Here is a 25,888-nt window from a genome sequence, read left to right as displayed (position 1 = left end):
ACCGCACACAACCCCCCCGATGCAACTGGAGCAAAATATCTACAGATCAACTGATTTCCACCCTCGCCCGGGCCCCACCCCCTTGGACCCCAACACAGCCGCCATCAACCTGCATCGCTGGATAGAAGACTGCATCAACACCCTCGCACCGCAAAAAAAAAAAAAAAAACACCCTCCACAGAATCAAGGCCAGCTGGTTCACCCCAGACCTACAGGAATCCAAACGGCTATGTCGCAGAATGGAAAAAACCTAGCACCTTAAACCTACCAACTCCAACCACATCGCTTTCAAGGATGCCATACGCAAACACCACCAACTGATCCGCACTACCAAAAGGACCCACTTCAAACACTGCATTGACACCAACGCTCACAACAGTAAAGAGCTCTTTGTCATCATCAAAGAGCTCTCCACTCCCAGGACCTGCTCCAACGAACCCCCGCCATCACAGGAGTAATGCAACTGACTCGCAACCCACTTCCGTCGAAAGATAGAAGAAACCCACAACAGCTTCAACCCCCAGACCCACCAACTGACTACAAACACCCACGAACCGAACGCCCCAAGCAACACCCACCTCCTCCACACCTGGACCCCCGTTAACATAGAAGACACCGCCAACACCATGGCCTCCATCCACTCCGGATCACCATCGGACCCCTGCCCACACAATATCTTCAATAAAGCAAACATCATCATCGCTCCCCACCTCTGCAACACCATCAACAGCTCCTTTGAGTCAGCCACCTTCCCAGAAAGATGCAAGCACGCAGAAGTCAACGCCCTGCTGAAGAAGCCAAAGGCAGACCCAGACGACCCCAAGAACTACCGGCCGATCTCCCTCCTCCCCTTCCCGCCAAGGCCATTGAAAAAATCGTGAACAGCCAATTATCCCGATTCCTGGAAGACAGCAAGGCGCTCGACACCTCCCTATCCGGATTCCGCAAAAACCACAGCACCGAGACTGCACTCATTGCTGCCACAGACGACATCAGGACCATCCTCGATGAAGGAGAAACAGCAGCACTCAACCTCCTGGACCTCTCCGCAGCCTTCGACACGATATGCCATCACACTCTCCGCACACGCCTCCACAACGCTGGAATCTGCGACAAGGCACTCGACTGGATCTCGTCATTTCTCGCAGGCAGAACCGAGAGAGTCCGCCTCCCATTGTTCCTGTCAGAAGCCTCCAGAATCATCTGTGGCGTCCCCCAAGGATCATCACTCAGCCCCACGCTCTTCAACGTTTACATGGCCCTACTCGCCAACAACGCACGAACCCACCACATCAACATAGTTTCCTATGCAGACAACACTCAACTCATCCTCTCCCTCACGAAAGACCCTACAACTGCAAAGAACAACCTCCACAACGGACTTCACACGATCGCCAGCTGGATGGAATCAAGCTGCCCCAAGTTAAACACAGACAAGACAGAAATCCTCATCTTTAGCACCAACCCCTCAACTTGGAATGACTCCTGGTGGCCCACCTCCCTAGGAACCGCGCCCTCACCCACCACCCACGCACGCAACCTGGGATTCATCTTGTACTCCACACTCAGCATGACTCAGCAGGTCAAGGCCCTCTCCTCTTCCTGCTACAACACTCTGCGGATGCTCCGCAAGATCTTCAAGTGGATCCCCGTCGAAACCAGGAAAACCGTCACCCACGCCCTCGTCAGAAGCTGGTTGGACTACGGAAATGCCCTCTATGTAGGAACAACAATCAAACTCCAAACAAAGCTGCATAGAATCCAGAACGCATCCGCCCGCCTCATTCTTGACGTCTTATGCCGCAACCACATCTCCCCCCACCTCAGAGACCTACACTGGCTACCAGTATCAAAGAGGATCACCTTCAAACTCCTCATACACGCACACAAAGCCCTCCACGACACAGGTCCAGCCTACCTCAACGACAGACTCACCTTCCACACCCCAACCCGCAATCTTCGCTCTGCCTCCGTCCCCCACATCTGCCGCACCACCGCCGGAGGAAGATCCTTCTCTTACCTAGCCGTTAAGACCTGGAACTCCTTACCGCTCCACCTTCGCCAGACCGAAGACCTCTTGACGTTCAGGAAACGCCTCAAGACATGGCTTTATGACCAGTAGCTCCCCCCCCCCCCCAGCTCCTTGAGACCCCAACGGGTGAGTAGTGTGCTTTATAAATCCTTTGATTGATTGACTGATTGATACATGCACCCAGAGGGTACCTTAAAGGTAGTCCCTGAACCCTACGAGTCCTCTAGTGTGCTGGCTGGTCCTGTCCAGTCTGCAACAACAGACTTGTTTCTGACCTCTTAGGAGATGGCAGCCCCACTCTCAGAGGTCAGAAACTGCTCTGCCAGAAAGTGTTTACACCTCCTCCAGCAGGAAGGCTAGTAAATTAGCATGTCAAGGGAGGGAGCTTTAAAGAGCACACCCCCTTTGATATGCGAGCATGGCTTCCCCCCCACACCTGGAGGATGCTGTCCCCTTCCCTGAGGCCCATTTGGCAGCATGAAAAGAGTGAATTTAGGTATTCTAGGTGGCATGTTACACCTCGTGGCCAGTCACACCCCTAATGTGGGCTACCTGAAGGGAACAAGAAAATTAGGATTTCACCATCTTGGTTGTGGTGACATTAGGAACTCAGGGACAGGGTGATGTCCACTTCCCAAAGGAAGTGGTCATCTAACACGTGTAGTGGCCCCTGGGTTAAGTAGCCGTTTGGCTACTACACTTCACTCCCCTTAACGCCCCTAAATTGAGCATTTAGGTGCCCTCCCCCCGACACCAGTTAATCAGATTTGTCTGCTTGGAGAAGAAAGGACAAAGAAGAGCCTACGGTGCTAGAACTGAGGAGCAGCCACTGGCTTGGCGCCAACCCTGCCACCCTGCCTGCTGTCCCAGACACCTGCTCAGACCTGGCTTGTCCAGAAAGTGGTGTCATCTCCAAAAGCTGTGGAAGAGTGACCCACGACTTCAACTGGCCAGCAACATCTCCCTTGGAGCACAGGAGCCGCTTCACTACCCGTCTGCAGGCACCAAAAAGGCTGAAACAAGAGGCTCTGCCAGCGCAACCCCGCCAGACAAACCCTCACTGCACAAAATCCCCCCAACCCAAGTTGCAGTGAACCAACAGTGCCCCCTGGGGCACAGAGACCCTCAAGAGCTCTGCCCCATCTTGGGTTCCGCCAGACTGATTCCCTGGTCACACCTGCAGACTGTGTCCACGGAAAAGCACGAACAGCGAGAGCCTCTTGAACACTGTAACCGGACGTCTAAAAGCACCACTGCTCCTGTGCCCCAAGCCCGAGGGGAAGTGGACCAACAGTACCCATGGGATCCTGAGACCCTCCACAGCTGAGTCCCCCTATGGGTTTGGCCTTACTGGCCCCCAGTCTATGCCTGCAGCCTTTTTCATAGGCTACCACAAACAGTGAGGGCCTCCTGCAGTGCAACCCTGCTGGAGAAATCACCACTGCACCCATGCCTCACAGCCAAAGGAGAAGTGGACTAGTGGTGTCCCTACATGCCTGAGCATATTAAGGACTGATCCCCCTGTGGATTCACCCAGACTGACCCCCCCCAGTGCCTGCTTACAGCCTCTTTGTCAAAGGATCATTTTCCCATTGAAATCAATGGGGCACCCAATGCTGAAGAGCACCTCTGCACCCTGGATGCCACAGTGCCCCCCGAGGTGACCTGTTGGTGATGCCTTGGACCTTGCCCCATACTCACCCAGAAGACTGGTCCTGTAAGTCACTGCTAACTGCCTTTTCCCATAGGATAATATTACTGCTTTAAAGTCAATACAAGGGAATTGTCTGTATTCTTCAAAACTGCTAACTTAAAAAGTACTTACTCAATAAATAAGTTCTTGGTATTACAAATATATAAAAATGTGTGTTATTTTTCTAAATTGGTCTAGAGTTTCTTCTTCAGTGTCCCATTTATTGACTCTGTGTGGGTTCGACAAATGCTTAACACTGCCCTCTGATAAGCCTAAACTGCTTGCACACACTACCACAAAGGAGAGCATTTAGGGTTATAATTATTAGCCTCTATCTACCAACAAGGAATGTCTGTAGTATCTACATTGACACACTAGATAGAAAGCCAGGTTCCTAATCACTGTATGAGCACAACTCTCAGGGACAGAGAGGAGTAAGGAATTACGATGGGCCAGAGCAGTGGGCAGAGTTCATGGAGTTGTTCTGAAGAAAGAAGGGCTTTGAAGTTAGGACCCTTGTGGTTCCACTGCATGTACTACAGGTACCCCCAGCTAAACAATTTCACTTTACCTCTGTTTAGAGCAGCCTGCAATTTCTGGTGCAGCAGGACATTGTGCAATTTTTCACTTCTCACTCGTCATTCTGTAAGCTCCTACTCACAATTTTATGTGAAGGTTAAAACTTGTTTTCATCAGTTCATGCCTGGAGACTTGAGGGTTGTTATTGATGACGAAGGCTTTCTGCCAAAAAGCCTTAGTGAGAAAGGATAAAAGGAACACAAATGCGATTATCGAGCATTAATGGACTAAGGAAGTAACAGCTGGAATTCATAAAGTGAGGGCTTCAGATTTCTCAAATGCTGCAGGTACAGGAACCTAGCCCTTGAGATCAAATTATTTTTTCCAGAAATTTGTTTCGAAAGAGCAGTTAAAGCTGTAAAGCAGAATGTAACTTGGGCTCATGCGGAAATCTGTAATCCTTCTCAGCCCGGGAAAGCGTTTGCTGTTGAGCACAAGTACACTTACAGAGTAAACACTAGTGTACTGTGCATTTCATAATTGCTGATACGATTTGGTAAATTTCTAATTTATCTTAATTACACCATCTTAAACTTTTATGTAAGCTGTCAGCTTAGGTAAAAAGCAATATAGTGCTGTCATGAGCCCTATTGCACACACCCACCAGAGAAAAAACAGTAAAGCACATGTAAAGTTGGGAGGGACAAAACTAAAAGTGTTGGCATGTAAAAACAGGCCTCTAAGAAGAAAAGAATGATGTGCAAAAACCTATACTGAAGAATGGGGAAAAAAGTTAAACACAACAAAAAACTAAAAAAACACTGTAAGAGAATGAAATGAGAGAGAAAATAACAGTTGTGGAGGTAGGAATGAGAAATATGTGTGCCCCTGCAAGTGAGGTGTTGTCCTGAGCTGCTTGCCAGCTCTCTCTTGTCCAAAAATGTTCAAAATTCAGCTTACATTTGAAGTAAAGAAATTTTGCTGTCAAGCTTCCAAAGGTTGTCTCCATGAGCCACCTTTGACCAACATATGGCTCATACCTTAATTTCAGCTGTTACAGTTTTCTCTTGGTGATAGACTGAGGATTGTCTCAAGTCTCGCTCATGTCCAGCTTGTAAAACCAGGACTTGATATAAAAAAAACAATTTAATGTACACCTTAGGCCCAATCCTTTCAGTTCAGAAAATGCATTCTTATAGGGATGTAAAACTTTGATAGGCTGAAGTCTTACCCAATAAATTACGGGTTTAATGTTAGCAACATGTGCTATATTCTTTAGGGCCCAACCCAAGTGCAGAGGTGTAATTGGGGCACTTTGCGGTAAGCTAAAAAGATCTCATGAATCTATTTTGTGCTGTGACTAACTTTGATAGAGTACTATTCTCCTAGATCCCTCAGCCATAGAAATCTGTCCCAACTGCTTTCATACAATAAATCTCTAGAAACCTGGGGCAAAAGACATGCTCTATGCTGTGATAATAGCTGGCTTTGATTAATCTGTAGTGAAATTTGCCAACCATTCCCCAGATAATCAAACTCCTTCACTCCCTCTAGCACAGTTGGCACCCAGATATACCCTCTCCATAAGGGATGTATTAGGGTTGAAGGCCATAAATTTCGTTTGAGTTGATTTCTAGACCATGTTGCTTGTAAAACGTAGAACATTTAATAAGCAATATTTGCAGGCCCATGGGTGTCTTTGATATTATTAGAGCATCATCTACAAACAAAAAGGCAGGTAGCTCAATCATACAGCGTGAACAGTGCAGCAGCTAAAACGCAGCCCTGACGGACTGCTCTCTCAAAGCGATTTTATCTGTCAGGTTGCCTTTCCTGCCGCATCTTACTTAAGAGTGGTTGTTACCATAAAGCCGCATTATTCGCTCCAACAAGGTTTCCAGCGTTTTCGTGTTTCTCAGTACAGTCAATAATTGGGCCTGGGGGACCTAATCAAAAGCTGTCCTGCTCACAAAATCACATACAAATGCTCTTGATTAAGATTAATTGTTTTCCAGATCAGTAGAAAGACCAGGTAAATAGTACTTGTATTAGCCCTGAATCCTGCCAAAAAGCAGGCTAGAACTTGAAAGTCATGTAACCAGTTATTGACTTTTGCCAGACGATGGGCTTGATTTACAGCTCAACAGACCGGTTACTGCATTCAACGGTGATGGATATCCTGTCCGCCGAAACCTAAATTGTATTATATTCTATGGGTTTAGATTTCTGTGGACAGGATATCCTTCACTGTTGTCAAGGAGTAACCCGTCTAGCGAATTCTAAATGAGGCCCTATGTCTGCAGAAAGTCTTTTGTATGGTGTTAATCAAGCTGACTAGCCTGCAATTCCCAGGATTATCTCTCTTCCTGTTTTTGAACATTAGGATGATCTCTGCTCCTCTCCGAGATACAGGAATCTAATCACCAGTTGAGTCTGCATTAGTTAGCAGGTGATGTAAGGCCTCCAGACAGCAAGCTCTGATTGACAGATATCTCCCGGAATCGTATTGAGACCTGGAGCTTTACCAGCCTTTAGGGACTCCGTACCTTCAATAGTATTTTCCAAAGTAAAATGAATAGAGATGTTCAGATATTCCTTACTTAGAGTGTTACCCAGGGCACTTACTTCAGGAAAGTTGAAATCTGTGATTTGGGCTTCATAGAGGTCTGCAACATGCTGTGACCAAGTCTGTGATTGTATATGGAGCTCTTCTTTCCTAGATACTTTACTGCTGCCATGAAAGAAATCTTGTCAAAATACCCTCCTGTCTCCAATTTTAAGGGCAGCAGCCAAGTCTCACCAGTTATACATACCTATCTATCTATTCATATTCATATATTATAATAATAATACCTTATTGGTTCGACTACAAAATGTCCTACAGCTCCTGAGCCAAGTTGAGATGTTCATCCTGGGCTTGTGGCCAGTATCACTCCATGAATTGATATTCATCATAACTCTTTTGTTTTCTTCTTCTATGAGTGCATTGTGAGACGTGTACTTTAGCTTTTAACATTGCAAGTATTGGCTCAAAAGACCCCAGCATGCAAAGTGCTGGTGGCTAACATGACAGGAATTGCAGAAGGTGTCAGTCACAGATGACATTGATTACATGGCTACATGTAGAGCCCTTGTACAGAGAGGCCAGAGGGCCTACACTGATGGCAGCCATCACCAAGACACCAGCTCTACACAGTATGCAGGCAAGGAGGCCAGCCCAGACAATAACTTCCAGCTCTTTGTACAAAGAATCTCATCTCACATGGCCTGCAGACAGGTGACCCACCTTGTACTACTGGTAAAGACACTTCTCCTGGCCCCCCTGCTTTCACAGCTAAGGTGGGCTTCAAAGTACTGTTATACATATGTGAAGATGAGAAGGTGGGTCTTAGTTCAGCCCCTTAATCTAAATGTAGCTGAAGGGAAAAGGGATTCACTACACACAATATTTGTTTAAAATGCACTACAAAATTCCTTTTACTGAATCTATATCAGACTATCCGGATAGGCTATTCTGCTGCAAAGTGAATTTCTTGCCTAGCGCATTCAAATGTGATTAAAACATATCACACTCTACGATTATATTTTTAATGCCTAATCCCACTATCTCTTCCAAGCCAACCTGCACAATCACAACTCATATAAAGTCTTTTAAAATATGTACATATAATGTCTGGAACTAGAATGTTAAACAAGTGCACATTTATCTATGTCAAAGTTGTATGACTATACAATGGGCGCAGCCACAAATGCACTTGTGGCAAAAGAGCGTGTCATTGCATAACCTCAAGGAAGAAAACATATGACTTTCTCCTCTATTTTTCATAATTCAATAGTCGTTCACAGGTGCACTGGTAAGTAGTAATTGATAATAATATGCTAACCGACGATGCTCAAGCTCTTGGGGACAGTGCAATATGAAGGAGAAGGCAAGAAAGGAAAACAACAGCAAAGAAAGGAAAAGGAAAAAGTATGAGAAGATTAAAAAAAAAAAAAACGTTTCTATGACTGCAGTCCTACTCTGTTCAATGAAAGCCAGTTTGATGCGCTCTTCGGTTGTCCAGGTCACCAGCATTTCTGCTATAAGAAAGTCATGATAAGAACATCTTTCTATGCCCTTACCCTAGGGAGTAATTACAATTATATGACTTACAAGGATGGGTTACTTACCTTACATTTTACTCATTCTGGTGAACACTCTCTGAGCACATATATGATTTTAGGCCAGTGCCGGACTGTGATTGCAACTCTGGCCATCGCAACTCCGTTCCACTTCTGGACATGACATGGAGCTACAGATATGTCCCCCTGCCCTATGGACACAGACATCAGACATCACTTTTATTCACTGGTCTTTTCGCTCTCAGACGCAGAGTATGACTAAGAGAGAGAGAACATAAACAGATTGCAAAATCTAACTTGGACCCTTAATAACTCCTAAAAGTCCACTCCAGAGAATTGAGAGGAGGTTGAACGGTGAGAAGTGTGCAGTTAGATAGAACCATCAGAAAGACATTCTTATTAGGTAAATTATTCTTCTGAGGTATACTTCTAAAGTGATTCCTCACCTCAATGCCACAGTAATGCTCCCGCCAAGGAGATGGTTTGAAGAGTGGACTTTACAGCAGGAAGTTCTGCAGGACCTAGGGGACAATACAATTCTCTCTGCAGACATGAGAACAGATACACTAGTTCAGATACTAGTGTGGACCGATTACCAAGTGACTGCCTGGCAAGTGTCTAAAACAGGGACACTCTGAGCCTGGGCTGTACTTGTTGCCTTTGTGTTGGTGGAATGAGCCATGAAGTCCTCAGCAGAATCATTTTTTGTCCAGGGCACAACACAGTTTGATACAAATGACAATCCATCTCAATTAACTCTGTTTCACACCCGCTTTTCTCTTCCTTGAATTGGCAAATCTAACAAAAAGCTGACCATCTACCTGCTATTTCTTAGTCCTATCAATGTAGAAGTTTAGCACCCCTTATGGATTCCATAGATGTAGCCTTTTTTTCCTCCTAAGTGAGATGTCGCTTAGATAAAAAAAAAGTGGATAGTACGATGGTCTTGCCATATTAAAGTATCATCATGCCAGGTAAGAATGCAGTGGGAAGAAGCTGGACTAACAATGCTTGCAGTTTACTGATGCAACATCAAATAGGATTGCTATGCGAAATGTGGTCTGCAGAGTTAAAGGTGTCAATACAACTATGAAGAGACTTGACAGGAGGGGGGCGTGGCCACGGAGCCGAGCATGGCGCACGCTTGACGGATTGGCTCCGGAGGGGCCGACCTTGCACCGGTGCCTGGAGGCGTTGTGGCGGGCGGTCCGGTGTGCGGAACGGAGAGCGGCGAGTGCTGTGGCCGGGGGGGTCGCGGAGGTGCGGCCTTGCCCCCCCGGAGCGGGCCCGAGTGTCTCGGGCTGTTCGGGACAGTGAGGAGGCCGCGGCCCGGCCGGCCGGCCGGCCGGCGGGGCGGTGGCGCGCTGTGCCGGGGAGCTCCCCGAGCGGGAGTACAGCGGAGGAGCGGCCGACGCGGGCGGAGCGACCTGGGTGCGGCCGCGGCCCTGAGGGGCAGCCTCAGACGGACTTGTGCACCCCGGTGCGGGCCTGGGCCCACGCGGTTTGCCGCTGGGTTGCGGCCGCGGCCTCGGACGGAGTGGGGTACGGCGCCCGCGCTGACCTCGAAAGCGGGCCCACCCGGAGGGGGAGGTGCGGCCTGGAGCGTCTGTTGGGGGCGCCTGCCGGCGTCGGACCGGCCTTCTGCTTGGGGGACGGAGCCTGATGCCCCCTGACTGAGAGACTACGCAGACTAGTGAGATACGGAGGTGAGGGGCCCCCCGGAGCTGCCCGGTAAGGAGTCCACTTTGAGTGTGTCCCCATGGGGAACGCATGGCCGGAGCCCTGGGGTCTGCTGCCCGGGAACCCTTGGAGGCCGACAACGCGACCTGCTACGCTCGGGCGCCCTAAGCTGAGCACTGGTTGTCTTTTGTGGGGCGAGACAACGGGGAATCGCCTGACATCACTTACTGTCATCTTCCAGTGTTGGAGGTCGGGGGCCCGTGTTGCCGGGTGCGGGGCCCCCTTTGGTGGACCGGACCGGTCCAGATCGAAAGTCCTTGCTGAACCAAACACTTATGCGCACAGCAACGCAGAACTACAATAGCATGTCAGCTCCGTTTTAGCCAAAAACTGATCCCCTGCCTATGGAGTAGAAATTGCGCGACTGGGGGACTGAGCACGACGCACTTGAGATCACTCGGTTTGCGGGGGACCACTGGCGGATCTGGACCTAAGCGCACTGGGCGCTAGCCTCACCGAGTCGCCCCTACCTGCCTGGCAAATGCCCCCCAAGGGCAAGCATAAGAGCAAGACCATGGATACCCCGGCACATGCACCACTGGGGGAGAATGAACAGACCACGCAAAGCCAGCCGCAAAGCAAAATGCAAGACACTCTTGACAAAATACTGGGTGCCATTGAGGACACCAAATCCACATTACAGCGCGACATCAATCAGGTGGCGATAGAGGTGGGCCTCCTGAGAGCTGATCATCACAAACTGGCTGACAGAGTAAAAGAAGCGGAGGCAACGCTAGCGGAAGTAGTCCCAAAACACGATGATGTATCAGCGGAGGTGACTTCATTGGTCGGCAGAGTGGCGAAGCTTGAACAGCGAGCTGAAGACGCAGAGGGCAGGAACAGAAGGAATAACATACGCGTGGTGGGCCTCCCTGAAGGAGCCGAGGGGCCGAATATGTTGGAGTTTCTGGAGAAATGGCTACGCACAGTTGTCGCACCGGGATGTCTGACCCCCTTCTACTCACTGGAGCGAGCACACCGGGTACCGGCTACTCCACTGGCTCCTGGCAGGCCACCGAGAGCAGTAATAGCTAGGCTCCTGCACTACAGGGACAAAGACATTCTTTTACAGAAAGCCAGGGAAATGGGCCCGTTTAAAGTAGCCAATGGTGAAGCGACATTGTTCCCTGACTTCACCTTGAAGGTCTAAAACAAGCGTGCCTCCTTCCTAGCCGTTAAAAGAGCATTGCGAGAAGAGGGGATACAGTATTCGCTGCTCTACCCAGCAAGATTACGAGTGATTGCGGAAGGGAAGACCACGTTTTTCCAAGCTCCAGAGGAGGCATGGGAATGGCTCGAAAGGTCGGGGACACGGTCGATGCGACCGGCACCGGAAAGCCGTGGGACGAGCGGGACCCGGCGGGCCCCGAAGGGGAAAAGACTCAGAGACCGCCAGAGACTAGCACCAACGAGGACACAGAGAGAAACTGGCAAGAGGGAGGCCCTGGAGGCAGCGCCCAAGGTGGGTGGAGAATCGCCGCCCCGGGAGATCTCCGAAGAAGAATCGGAAGATACGGTAGTGTCTTCGCCCGACGGCTCTGGGGACTCGACTTATGCGCCAAAAGTGACCCCGCAGACCGCTGATGATCTTGCATAGATCGACCCCGCACCGGCGCTGAAAGGCGAGACAAGATAAGAAACGAAGTGGCCCCTCCGGACCTGGCCGCCCCCCCGAACCTGACTCTTGCCTGTCAGTCTTGACTGGCGAGTATTGTAGTGATGTGTTTGAATAATTTGCTGTGTTGCAGTACTTATTGGGCAGCCTACAGTTCCGAAGGTGCCCTGGGGATGGGGAGTTGGGGTTTGCAGTTACTAGTTATATCGGCTACACGTGCGAAATGGTACGAGCATGAGGAAGGTACATACTTGCGGGGGAATCGATTGGGGCCTGGGGCGTGCCGGCCCTTCAAACAGCAGGCTTTTAGAATAGGATGGCGAACTATAATATCATAACTTGGAATGTCAGGGGGATGGGTACTCCTGCTAAGAGACATAGGATCCTTTCCTTTCTAAAAAGGAGAGGGGTGCAGATAGCTATGCTACAGGAAACCCACCTCGCATTCGGAGAGGGAGAGAAACTAAGGCGGAGGTGGAGGGGGCAGGTGTTTGCCACAGAATACTCAGCTTACGCAAGGGGAGTCCTGATCTGGATTAGGGCGGGGGTCCCCTTCACGATTGATTCCTCCAACATTGACAATGAGGGAAGGTTTGTCATATTAGAAGGGAGACTACAGGGGCTCCAGTTGACCCTGAGTTGTATATACGCCCCCAACCAGGACCAAACAACATTTATGATGACTCTGTCTAGGCACCTTACTCGTCAACACACGGGGGAAGTACTGATAGGTGGAGACTTCAACGCAGTGCTCGACACGGACCTAGATAGATCTACCCCCCCACTGCGGGGAGCAACATCAACCAAAACAGCAAAAAACTTAGTTGGGTGGCTAGACGCCTGGGGTCTAGTGGATGCCTGGCGGTTACAACACCCAGTGACTAGGGACTACTCGTTTTATTCGGGTCTTCACCAGGTACATACCAGAATCGATAGGATAGTTTGCACTGCGGGACTGGCTCGTAGAGTGACCCATGCTGAATACCTTGCCCGCACAATATCAGACCATAACCCTCTATTACTGACGTGGAGAGCATCACAGGACAGACCCCCCATACCGGCATGGAGAATGCTCCCGACAGCGCTTGAAGATCAGGCATATAGGGAGGAATTAAGATGCTACCTAACAGAACTTATAGAAACTAACCAGGGATCCACTTCCTCCAGAGCCATAGAGTGGGAGACACTCAAAGTGGGGACGCGGGGTCACTGTCTTGGCCAGTCAGTAGGGATAAAACGTACGCTCGAGAGAGAATTAAACGCGCTGGAGAGAGTCATACACGAGGGGGAGCTGAGACAGGGCGCTGCAGGGCAAGTGGACGAAGAGTACGATCGTGCACGTAGAGAGTACTCCCAGGCTGAAGAGCGACTTAGATGCCATAATATGCAAAGACACTTGGCATCCATACAGTCAGAGGAGGGAAGGTCTGGTAGACTATTGGCATGGTTGGTGCGCCCGAATAGAGATAGTGACCCTATTGCAAGTGTATTAGACAGGGGAGGTACACGTAGACTTAGCCCAGAATCCATAAACGACGCATTTAGAGATTACTACACACACCTATATAGGAGGCCCACGGACATGGAGAGGGGGACCCTTGACAACTTCCTAGCTCGGATACCTTTGCCAGTATTGAGCCCAGAGGACAGTGTCGGCCTGGGGGGCCCAGTGACTGCGGATGAGACGGTTGAGGCAATTACACAATTGGCCCCTGGGAAGACCCCGGGTACAGATGGTCTTCCTATGGACTTTTATAAAAAATATAAAATCTTACTGGTCCCCAGACTGTTAGAAATGTATATGGAATCGGCAAAGAACAGAGAACTCCCACGCACATTGCGTGAGGCATTGGTAGTGCCACTTCCTAAAACAAATAGCAAGGAGGCATCAGTGACAGACTACCGCCCGCTATCAATGCTAAATAGCGACTTTAAGATCCTCAGTAAGATCCTGGCAAACCGGCTGTTGCCCCTTATGCCCACCCTGATACATCCTGATCAGAACGGTTTCATACCCGGTCGCAGCACCTCCCTAAACCTTAGGCGTATTTTCTCTATCATACATATGCCTAGTGAATCGAAGCCGCCAACCGGGACCCTGCCAGCAGTGGACTTTGAAAAGGCCTTTGACTCAATTAGGTGAGACTACCTGAGGGCGACAATGCTAAAGATGGGCCTGGGGGAGAGCTGGGTTGAATGGGTGGACCTGTTATACTCATCCCCGCTGGCGAGGGTCAAGACAGGTAGGACAATCTCTGGTGCCTACCCAGTACATCGAGGAACCAGACAGGGGTGCCCCCTATCCCCATTGTTGTTCGCTCTGGCGATGGAGCCCCTGGCGGCCTGGGTACGAGGGGAGGGAGCTGACAGAGGGATTCAGTGGGGACCAACTGGCCACATTATATCGCTATATGCAGATGACATCCTGATCTATCTTAGAGATGGGGCGAGTGGCCTCCCCTGGGCCCTGTCCGCCCTGGAGGAATTTGGAGTAGTGTCGGGATTGCGACTTAATCGTAATAAAACATATGTGTTCCCCCTGGTGCCCGGATATAGTTGTCCTGCAACATGCCCAACAGATCTGAAATGGGCCCCACAGACATTTAGATATCTGGGGATCCAGATCTATCATGACGTGGGAGACTTAAGAGAGGGCAACCTTGGTAACGCGCTCCGGTCCCTGAGACCCTCAGTAGAATTTTGGCGCTCTCTGAAGCTGTCGGTGATGGCCAGGGTGGCGCTATCCAAGATGATCATGCTCCCCCGACTCCTCTACTACTTTGCCAACTTGCCACTACTAATACCCAGAGCATGGTTCCGCGACCTCAATGCAATACTCAGAGAACTAATATGGGACAATGGGCGCAGACGAACTACACTTGCAACTATCTGCAGACCACCAAATGCGGGTGGCATGGGAGCCCCCGACTTTGAAGCATACTATCTAGCATCCCAACTACAGTGGATATCCGGCTGGCTCGTGGGCCAGGGCCAGCTTGATCTATACACAGCCCAAGGAACAATAGATTCGGCGTGGATTGCGACATGCATGACAAACAGGAAGATAACCCCCCCTGGGAACAATATAATGATAAAAGTGGCGCTGGCATGCTAGAAAAGATGCATGAAGAGAGTGGGAGTGGGCCCCCCATATTCCCCAGCTTTACCACTAGCGGTGCTTGCCATAGAACCCAGGGGGAGTGGGCCGGGAAACACCGGACTTGGCCCCTGGTTGTCAGCTGGAATAGAAGTGGTGGGAGGACTCTTCAAGGAGGGAGTGCTGAGGGGATTCGCTGAATTAATGGAAAAAGGGGTTCCCGGGGGGCAGTTCCTGCTTTATGGGAGGTTAATACATACTCTTAAGACCCACTGGGGCACAGTGAACGCGGAGCCTACTATACACGAGGTCCTGCACTCGCTGTTGACATTAGGAGAGGAATCACATCTGATCACTAAAATATATCGGGCCCAAGTAGGGGCAGCCTTGGATCCACTACGGTCGCTAAGAGGAAAGTGGGAGGGAACAATTGGGCGGGAACTAACTGACTCCGAATGGAGGAGAACACTGGCCTACCCCCAGAAAATATCACGTAATACACGGCTAAGATATATTCAGTATAATTATTTGCACAGAACCTACCTCACGCCTCACAGGTTGTTCCGTATATACGGAGGGGCTTTAGGGAGTTGCCCGAGATGTGGAGGAGGAGGGGCAGACTTTGACCACATGGTTTGGACTTGTCCAGCGATCCAGACGGGCTGGAGGGAAATATTGCCTACCTGTCTGAATTGTTTGAAATTGAGTTGAGACCCACCCCTGAACTGTGCCTGCTGGGTCTCAGACCAGCTGCGCTATGCGGAAAAGTGGAATGGCGCTTTTTGGACCTTTCCTTGGCCCTTTATAAGAGACTAATCTCGAGGGGCTGGAAGGCTGCGGTTCGCCCTCAACTGTCTGACTGGAAAAGGGATATATCAACATGGTCCAGAGCTGAACTGCAGGTCCTAAAGGCGGAAGAAGCCAGAAATATACGCCAGGTTCCTATAGCCCCAGGGTGGGAGAATATAATGACGAACTGGGAGAATATAAATAGGAGACTGGCAAGCTTAGTAGGAGAAACCAGTGCAACTCAAATCACACTGAGGATGGAACCAAATGGTGGAAACACATAGATAGGCACCCAAAATCAGACCCAAACCACACATAGAATGCATCAAGAATAAAGGTAGGAGGATAGTTGGATCCCTGACCCCTGAGCCACTGACAAAAATAGTAGGCAAAGTGAGCGACCCGCCACCTTCACCGAATGCCGGTGCGCCCTGGACTGCCATCCTCCCTCACCCAAAAACGAGTACATTACAGTACCGCCAAGCTAGCAACCACAAAAGCCAATCGCACGAGGCCGTAAAAGTTGACCGTTTATGGTCCCTTGTTTTTCTTTTTTCTCCCCTTCTTCCTTTCCCTACATCCAACTAGCTCAATTTGATTGTCAACAGAGACTGTACACCGAGCACCTCGGGTCTCCCTCCCCTTCACCTTTACTTCCCTTCCCGCCACCCTTACCCTCCCGTACCTAGCCCCAAACACCACTCTCCCAAGTTACAAAGAAGAAGGGGTTCAAGTTTGATGGTTGACTGTTTAATACACTGCACAGCGAATTGCAGTAACGAAATGTAACTTAACAAAGTAAATGTACATAATTTACTGAATAAAAATCATTAAGATTAACGATAATAAAGAGTGCAAACAATGAGCAAAAAGTAGAATATAACAACGTACGCAAAACTGCATGTAATATGAACAAACATGAAACTGTGTAAAAACAAAATGTTAATAAAAATATATTTAAAAAAAAAAAAAGAGACTTGACAGGAGCACTTATCAAGAATATCAGAACTAAACTGAGGTTCCACTAAAGCACAATGAAGGGGGCAAGGGAAGACATTGTGCAAAAGCTGTTTAAAAAATGCATCACTACCACTGATTTGAAGAAGAAGGGCTGATCAGGCAAATGAAGAAAAGTTGAAAGAGTTGGTAAGAAACTTGAACCAGTGCCCACAGTACTGCCTTGTGAACAAAACACAGTACGAACCAAAAAAAATAAAAAAATCTGACCTCTCAGCACCAAGAATTGACTTAGGAAAAGAACTTAGAAAACAGATTCTGTGGAAGGGCGTGTGCGGCCAAAATGACATCAACCAGTTCTAACTGTAGAAACGAACCTCCCAGTGGGTTTTCCTCAAATTCCACAAGGAGATATATGCAGTAGAGGTTTGGGTGTTATACTGCCCTGTTGCTGGGACAGTAGATCCTCTAGAAGAGGAAATCAAAGATGGGGGCAGATGCCAAGGTTCAGCAGCTCCGAGTACTCGACCCTTCTGGTCCAATCCTGGGTTACTGGAATCCGCTGCATTTGGTCCTATCCGACTTTCTTCAGGGCTTGCAAGATCAGCCACAGAGGCAGAAATGCAGAAAGGAGGCTGGAAGCCCAATGAAGGCAGAACATGTCTCCTAGAGACTCTTGTGATGGAATCTCTACATTGCAGAAGGCTGGACACTGAGTATTGTTTGAAAAATTAAAAACACCCATCAAAGAACATTTCCCATTGGGCAAAAGTACACTGTACCACCTCGAGATGCAGGCATCATTCATGATATGCAAGACACCACCTGCTGAGCTTTGTCATCATGATGGTGAGCAGCCCGTCAGTTGACTCACTGTCAGGGAGACATTCTGAAGGTCTAGCCACTGCCACTGCACATCACATCTAGAGAGGGCTCAGGACAATATTCTGCCTTGCTTGTTGCAATACCAGATGGAGGTCGTGTTGTCAGTTAACACCTGGATCAACCTGCCCTTGATGGACAAAAGAAGCACATTGAAGGCCAGGAGGATAGTGTGCAGCTCCCAAATATTGATGTAATAGCACTGCTTGATGGGAGACTAGAGACCGCTGGAGAGACATGTTGTCCAAGTGACCGCCCCAACCAAAATTGGATGCATCTTTCACCACTAATTCCAAAGGGGGAAGGGAGAATAGCCTATCTAAGCTCAGGTCAGCATCACACATTCACCACTGAAGATGGCCCCAATAAAGAGAAGTTATTGAGAAGGCTGAACACGGAACTTGGGGTCACTCATGGAAAATCCTAGAGTAAACAGTAATGATATTGTCTGAAGGTGGTCTGAGGCTAGCTTAGGTAAAGGGAAGCATGTACTCTGCCATTCTAGGAACATCATCCCGTGCTCTGGATTCAGAGCCACAAGAATCTGAGCAAGTGTATGAAGACTCTGAGGACCTTCTTGGGGACCAGAAAGTACCTGAATTAGCAGCACAAGACCCTCTCTGCCTGGAGAACAGGTCTGTACAATCACTTAGCAAATGACATCATCGTGTACAGTGCAGCTTTGAACAAGGCCTTGCCGATGTCTTTTCCACATCTGCAATCAGAGTCTGAGCGGAATCTGGTACCAACACTCCTGGAGCTGAGGTCAGCGCACATAAATGAACACCCAATGGGGCCTGTGCCAAAGAATTCAAGGCATGGCTCAGCGCTTGAAACAGAATGGGATGAGGCAGTACAGTCTATGTCGGCACCAGGGAAGGAACTGCTGGTGGAAGCCCAGCTTGAAGCCCCCAAGGACCAATAGGGCCTTAAGGGACTCCTGAGGGATCCAGATGAATTTTGTAGAGTTATAGTATGTCCTCCATGAAGGCTGTAATGTGACACAGTCAACAATGGCCTGTGGATCTAGGAAGCATCAGCTCTAGGACCAAAATCGGATCATAGACAGACTTCAAGTACAGAGTTGGGCCTTTATAGTGGTGACAAATGGACCGCTCACTGACGCAGCAGAATCAAAGGAGTAAAGAGGTCCATTCTTGATTCTTAGTTTTTTCTCTTCAACGTGTCTCTCAACCTTGGCTTGGACGAGCGGCAGATGTCACAGCAGGATCAGCGAGACAGAGGTCAGCTTCTTGCACCATAAATTTTGTAATATGCCTCAGGAATAATTTGTCAAAATCATGTCAGTTTGTGCTGGAAACCTGGTTACACCATGGTTTAAGCCCTGTGGATTTTGTCAGATGGCATCCCTGGACACTGCTGAAAAAGTTTATATAGAAAACTCTGAGTTTGAAAGTCAAAGTAGCAAGCTCAGGATTCACATCGAAGTGCATTGAAAAAGAGGAACTGGCATCAGTGCACCGGAGTGGTACATACATGCAGCACCGTATAATCTTGTCTGGAGGCAAGCCAGAGTCACAATGAAGGCCAATGGTGCCACCTGCTACCAGACGTATTCTTTCAGAAGCTTTAGCATGAATTCCAGACCCAGTCTGGCACATGATGAGATTCACAAGGTGAAAAATCTAGAATGATCCAACAAAAAAACAACTACTCCCAAAGGTAAGAACACAGAGATATTGTTTTTTGAGGCATGTTCTAAAAGCATCTACCCTTATGCCCAGTTTTTCACTGCAAAGAGAGCAGCATTGGGAAATTGTACTGGTAGTAATGGTTTCCTTTCCTGCTCTCCATTCAGTGAAGGAGGGAGTGGGTGGGCCAAGATGATGCAGTGGATGCCGGTGTGCACTGTTGTGCAATGCATGGATGCAGACTGGTAAGGAGATAATAAATTAATGCCCAACAGAATCTGGTAGTTCACCGGGAATGATGACTGCCAGTGTACACAAATGCATAACAGTAGTAGACTATAACAGCCACCCACTCACCCCAATGTCCATACAATGCATACCTGAATAATGCTCAATAATACTGTACTGCAATGCAGCTGAGCGGTCCATCATACTCCTCATGAGAGGCCTGGAAGGTCCTCTGTAGCCCTTAATGTGTCAGTTAGTACTGGGACAGGGGAGGCGGCAGGCAGGCAGCAACAGCAGTCAGGAAGCAGAAATAGTGTGGGCCCAGGTAAGTGGAGACTGACCTAGGGACTGGACGGAGGATTGTCCAGTTCAGTTTCCTCTTAGGGACTGGATTGAGGATTATCCAGTTCAGTGTTCTCTTAGGTTTTGTGCTCTCCACTCTCCAGAAGCGTGAATCTTGCCAGTGGGAGTCAACGAAAGACAGACCTAAACACGATGCTCACTGAAGCTGAGTGAGCCCTCACAAACAGAGCTATCCACCACAGACCCTGCTTCAGGTGCGCACTTACCTTTCAACTGGATCAGATCTGTAGCTGTAGTTCACGTTGCCCAAAATACCTTGGCCCAGGATCAGAAAGTCTGAAGGTACAGCAGACCATGAGCCATGAACCCCTGCCAACCTGACATGTTACCATGTGCAGCTTCCAAATAACATTGCCCGTCTCCAGCCCAGACCTCTTGAATGTGCCATTTAGAGAGGAAACTGTTGAATATGTAAGGTGGATGGCGCCCTCACCTAGACAAGATGAAAGTGTCATCTATTCCCTCCTTGGCCTACGCTGCCCAGTAGCTAAAAGCTCTCCAGTTTACTTGACCTTGGGCCACAGAAGTTAGCACCCCAGGGCAGAAGAATACAATTCTGCTGAAAAAAACACACACACACACCCTCACTAGTAACCACTGTCCTGGCTTGGGGGGTTAAGGCTGAATAATTCATCATTCAGGACATGCACAGATGTGTCCCTCTCCCTACTCAGAAAAAAACCTTCACAATTGTATGTAGCAAAATCCAGCACAGTCAGCTAGATTAAAGTGCCAAGCTCCTCCGCTACTGTCATCCTCCTTTCTACTTCCAGGATTGGTGGGCACTACCCCTTACATCCCTGCCTACCAGCTACCCTTTATGACCAGGGAGGCATGCCAGAGGCTGCATCTTCAGTTCATGTGTGGCAGTGCAGTACACAGTGTTAGCACTGGAGTAGAACACAAATTATTCTGCCCTTGTCAGCACACACCAGCAGTAAGCTTAATCTGCTCTGGTAATCAAGAATGTTTCTAAAAAGCATCAGAAGGAGTCAGGAGTGAATGGCAAGGAGGGGCGTTGCAGATGGTGCCATCTGAGATGAGGGTGATGTCCTCTAACAATCCAATGGGGTTTGCAAGCTAGACCGTTTAACAGCCACTGCTCTAGTTGATACACAATTTGTCGGCTCCTTGCTGATCTGTCCTTAAAGCCAACTGTGTTCCTTTAACATGATTGCTCCACTCTAAGCATGCCATCCGAAAATTTGTCTGACACTCCAAAGTTACAGCTGCTGTGCCAGACTTAAAAGTCCCCAAGCAACGTCTGACAGAAAAGTCTGCCTTTCCCTGCAAGAAAAGTTGCAACACCTATTAACCAATCAACTGCTGATACGCTGCTGTAAATAGCTCTGGTGAACTGCCAAAACTATCACTTGCCAGAACTAATAAAAGATGCATTACCACACATCAAAGACAGCTCAAGTCAAGTTAGTTTTATAAATAATTATAAAGCATTGCAGAGTGCAAGAGCTCTCCTGAGAATTTCTTCACTTTAGTGTTAGCTAATACATCTGAGTAGCCTGTGACAAAGGTACTGAACCTTTTACACAAGGGGATATGCATGCAAATTAGCCCTACTGTATATATTTTAAAAAAGTGTCATCATCATGGTCTCAAAAAACTTTAAGTACTATTAATTGTATAGATCTGCATACAACCGACTAACAGTCGTTTAGGCTTCTGAAATAAAGGTGCAGGCTTGTAGCCATAAAACAAGAGATTTCTGAATTAATAAATCCACATGCTTTGAAATTTACAGAACATCAGACATTACCTCTTTCCTGGTGGCAATATGGTTGGCAGCATGTTCCAAATTTCCATCACAAGCTCTCAACCCAAGTCGAGCCTCCTGAGGTGAGCATCCGAGCTGTAACAAACTGTTGACTTTTTCAGGATCTATGTAGAGCTCCTTGTACAAATTATTTGCCTATAAAAAGAAAACAAATACTATATTTGTTACTATTTCCAGAGCTCTTAATCCACAGGTTTCCTCAAACTTCAAGTAAGTGTGCAAAGTCTAGATACAGACACATTGTGCACACAGTTTTAGCAACTACGACCATAACCTAAACTTTGATGTGGGACATTTGAAACACGGCAGAGTACAAAAGTTTAAATTAGGTAAAATGGCATTGCCATGCCTACAAGTTACATCAAACACATTAAAAGTGATGGGAGGATTAGTCAAAACCACTGGCAATCGGTCTGGGCAATACCCCAACCCATCTCTCATTGTCCTCTGTACCACATTAAACATAGGCCCGCCTTATGCAAATCAGTACTGACCCTGCTCCTCATGGGATCAGTCTGTCCTGACCTGCCAGATGACGTCTCCTTCAGGAAGGAATGGATGGAATGGTTTGAAATGTGGCCCTGAGCATTGCAGGTTGCTATGATCAATTCAAGCATTTATTTCATCACCTTGTTATATGTTGCAGTCTACGTCCTAAGTCTGAAAGGCATGCCCAGACATGGGTCACTGTGTTACAGGACAGGCAATACCTCAGTGACAAAGTTTAAAGAGGCTGAAATCCCTTTGGGTTGCTTGTGTACCCTTCCAGAAGGGTCCTGACCTGGCAGTTCAGGCTAGACTGTTCCCATTCAAGCAGTACCAAGACAAATTTGCATATGGCAAGACTGTCTAGAGAGACACAGTAGGCAAAAACAATGGAATGGAATGTGGTTTGAGCAATTACCAGTGGCAAAGATTATTCAAGCATTCATTCCATCACCCTGTTGTTTGTTGCAATTTATGCTGTAAGTGAAACAGACATGCCATGTCTCATAATCACTGTGACAGGACTAATGCTATATCTCACTCACAAGGCCTGTAGAGGCTAAAATTGGTCTTGGGTTGCTTGTGCTCCTGTCTCGAAGTTTCCTGGAATGCAATTTCAACTGGAGTGTTTCTACTGGAGTAGCCTACATTATTTTGCAGTCACTTAAAACGTACAAAAGATGTATTTTGTAACTATGTTTGCATTACAGGGGATACCAGCATATGTCCAAAATAAAGATGACATTTATTGTCATTGTCCCTTTAAAAAAGGTAGTTCTCTTTCATTTCAAATTATCTCCATTGCAAATGTCGGTTCATCATTATGTTCTGACCACAATGTGACTTTTTACATGAGTTCTGCTGTTTAAAAAAAAAAAAAATGATTATGCATCATTTCATTGGTACTTTTTGACAGTAAAAAAAAAAAAAAAAAAATCAGAAAAAAAGAAAAAGGAAGAGACAGCTTACAAAAACATGTGGACGCATCCTATGCTCTCAGGTGCCAAAAAATGACAACCAGTCTACAACAGTATATGAACAACATTTAAACCACATGTTAAGGCGGGCGCTGAAGGCTCATGTGAGCGTCAAACCAGCAAAGGAGCTGCGTGTCATAGGTAAAGGTACGATAAAACAGTACTTAAGTATGACAGAATGGAGAACAACAAATACCTGCGGTCAAACAGAAATACAAGAACAGTGTTACAATTCTGTGGATAGGAGGGGCTGTTCCAGAGGGGTGGGGATTGGGGAGGTTCAGGAGGCAGAGTCGTAAAGCAGGAGAAGGTTCGGTGGCGTGTAGTCGAAGCTGCATCTCATATTTGGTAAGTCCTATAACTAAATGCCAAGTTAGTCAAACAGTTTGAGGGCCTTGAGTCAAGGAGGTGTAAAACAAGAGTATTCCAATTGTGTGAAATAGTTTTGCCGGGGTTGCCAATTATGAGGGAATTTAGCTTCTGTGAGGGCTATCTTTGGTAAAAGGTATTCCACTGCTAGCACATGCCAAAGGCATATAAACCACTGAGCAATCGGAGGCACAGTGACCTTCTTCCAATGTAAGGCGACAAGTTGCTTGGCAGTGCCTAGCATATGACTTATTAAACGCCACTCGGTATCTTTCATTGCTGCCAGGTTTGTAGGGCAGATGCTAAGGATTACTGTGGCGCAGGAGGGTGGGAGCGGAAAGCTTCCGACCCCTTTAATGTGGCTAAGCACTTTCTTTGAGAACGTCAAAATGATTCAGCAGAACCATCAAATATGTAGGAAATTCCCCTGGGCTGCAGTGCAATGCCAGCACGGGGGAGGAGGTGGGGGTACGTAGAGCGGAGTCGCTTCAGAGTGCGGTACCATCTCGTCATTACCTTGTATGCTGTCTAGTACTGGGTTATCCTTTTGTTAATTTGGGGGATGTCCCATCACAAATGTTCCCATTGTTTCTGGGAAATGACTTCAGGTGTGTTGGCACGCCACTGTACTTGATAGGTGTGGGGACGTGGGAGTGTGGAGTGTTCGAAGGGCATGGTATGTGCAAGAGATTAGCCTCTGTGTCCCGTCAAACAATCAAACAATAGTGTCAAAGGTGTTGTGTCGCTCCCTGAACATTGGAGGTGTGGAGGGCTCAGTGTTGCAGCTGATTGTACTGCAACCTAGCAGCTTCAGGGAGATGGGACTCTTTCTTACATTGGTCCAAGGATTTGAAGGAGTCACCCTCAAAGAGGTCTTTAAGAGTTCGGCAGACCCCTTCTTCCCACTGAGAAAAAGAATGTGCCTGTAGTGCAGGGGTGAAATCAAGGTTGTGCATTATGGGGGTATTTGGGGAGGGGAAGGTGGTGAGGCCTCGCTTTAGTGCAACTTCGTCCCAGATTTACATGACTGTTTTTGTTAGAAACACAATGTATGCGCTCCTTGGCCTCCCATGTCGAGGAAGCCACGCCTGATCCCAGAAGGGTCTGACAGACCACTGCCCGGTCCATTTGAAATCAATGTTTTTCCACTTTCCCTACTGACCAATTCTGAAATGTAGCGAAGGTGGGCCACCCATTAGTACTCAAGAAGGTTAGGGCAAGCTAGCCCTCCCTGATCCCTAGGGAACATCAGTACTGTATTAAAAAACCTAGAGTGTTTTCCTCTCCCCAGATAAATGGCTGCACGTCCCACTGAAGGCGCAAAATATCGTCTTGTGGGATGGGGGTAGGTAACGTTTGGAAAGGATAAAGAATTTTGGTAGAAATGTTACTAAAACTAGGATATGGTAGCAGATGGTCTTTAGTAAAGAGTGCGTTCCAAATGCCACAGGAAAGAGATTGGACAATACTGACTAATAATATGGATGTCACAGAGAATATATTGTTGAATTGGTTAGAGTCTGTCAGGGACACAATAAATGGCTTAGCCATGAAACATGGTGATTTTTCTCAAGTAACAGCCACGCTGCAGAACTCAGGCTGGATAATAGTGCAGGGGTACAGCGCACGACAGAGGCATATAAAGTACTGGCTACTCAGACACTTATGAATGGATTATTAGCATCTGTGGCCCATAGTTGTAAACTGCTCCATCCTGATTGGTCTACTAAAGGATATCAAGAGTTGTGCACGCTGTTGGCAACTATGGAAAGGAATGGTATTTTCAAAGTAAAGAAGGACTCAGCTAAAACTGACAAAGGGATGATGTTGCAGCAAGTACAAAGAGAGGAGGAGTCAGAGGGCATGTACTATCAGGGGGCACGGCATAGACAGGATTAAGGACAAGGATTCCAGAGAAGAGACAAGAGTAGTGATCAGTGCTATGTTTGCCGGAGGTATGGGAACTGGGGCCAAAACTGTATAGAGGTAGAAGAGATAGAATGACTGGTATGGGAGAAAAGATAGAAACAACAGGTATGACAGGTTTGACAGGTTTTACAGGGATGTGGTCCAGCCATCAGCACCACCCATGTCTAGAAACATCAAGCAAACGCAGCACTCCCTGAGGAACCCTTTTCAGGAGCAACATGGATCGGCATAGGACAACGCTGAGAGAGAGCGCGAGAGAGAGATGACCCAAGCAGCAGAAAACTGACGAGCCTAGCGCTTTATGATGACGGTATTTGACACACCTAAGGAGAATCCCATGTTCCCAATTAAGGTAGGAGGTGGGGAAATTGATTCCCTAATTCACAGTGGTGCTACCATCTCAGCAGTAAGAAACAAGCTGTGTCCGAGTAGTGGCAAAACAGTAACTACTCTAGCGGTAAATGTATGAAATGACATATTTGAAGGTGCACTCATATGTAAGAATAAAGAAAAAAGCGACTTTGTAAAATAAAATATTTGCCTAGGGTCACACAATTTGAGACCCATTTACGGGTGAAGTTAGATTATACAAGTTACTCGACCTGCAGGTCTAATACATTTTTATGATTTTTCGAGGCCTGCAGAT

General features: G+C 47.7%; 1 protein-coding gene across 1 annotated transcript in view; it reads right to left on the bottom strand.

Annotated features, from left to right (window-relative positions):
• The window catches only part of NUB1 (negative regulator of ubiquitin like proteins 1), a 316,976-nt gene that overhangs the window by 125,631 nt on the left and 165,457 nt on the right, over positions 1-25,888 (bottom strand). Inside the window, exon 12 of the mRNA XM_069211094.1 lies at positions 21,464-21,616. Within this exon, the coding sequence (XP_069067195.1) occupies positions 21,464-21,616 (153 nt within the window). The remainder of the gene's footprint in view (positions 1-21,463; positions 21,617-25,888) is intronic.

This window comes from Pleurodeles waltl, chromosome 10 (assembly GCF_031143425.1).
Source record: "Pleurodeles waltl isolate 20211129_DDA chromosome 10, aPleWal1.hap1.20221129, whole genome shotgun sequence".
In the NCBI taxonomy this organism is placed as follows: domain Eukaryota; kingdom Metazoa; phylum Chordata; class Amphibia; order Caudata; family Salamandridae; genus Pleurodeles; species Pleurodeles waltl.
Note: the sequence above shows the minus strand (reverse complement) of the source record. Positions and strands in the feature narration are given on the sequence as shown.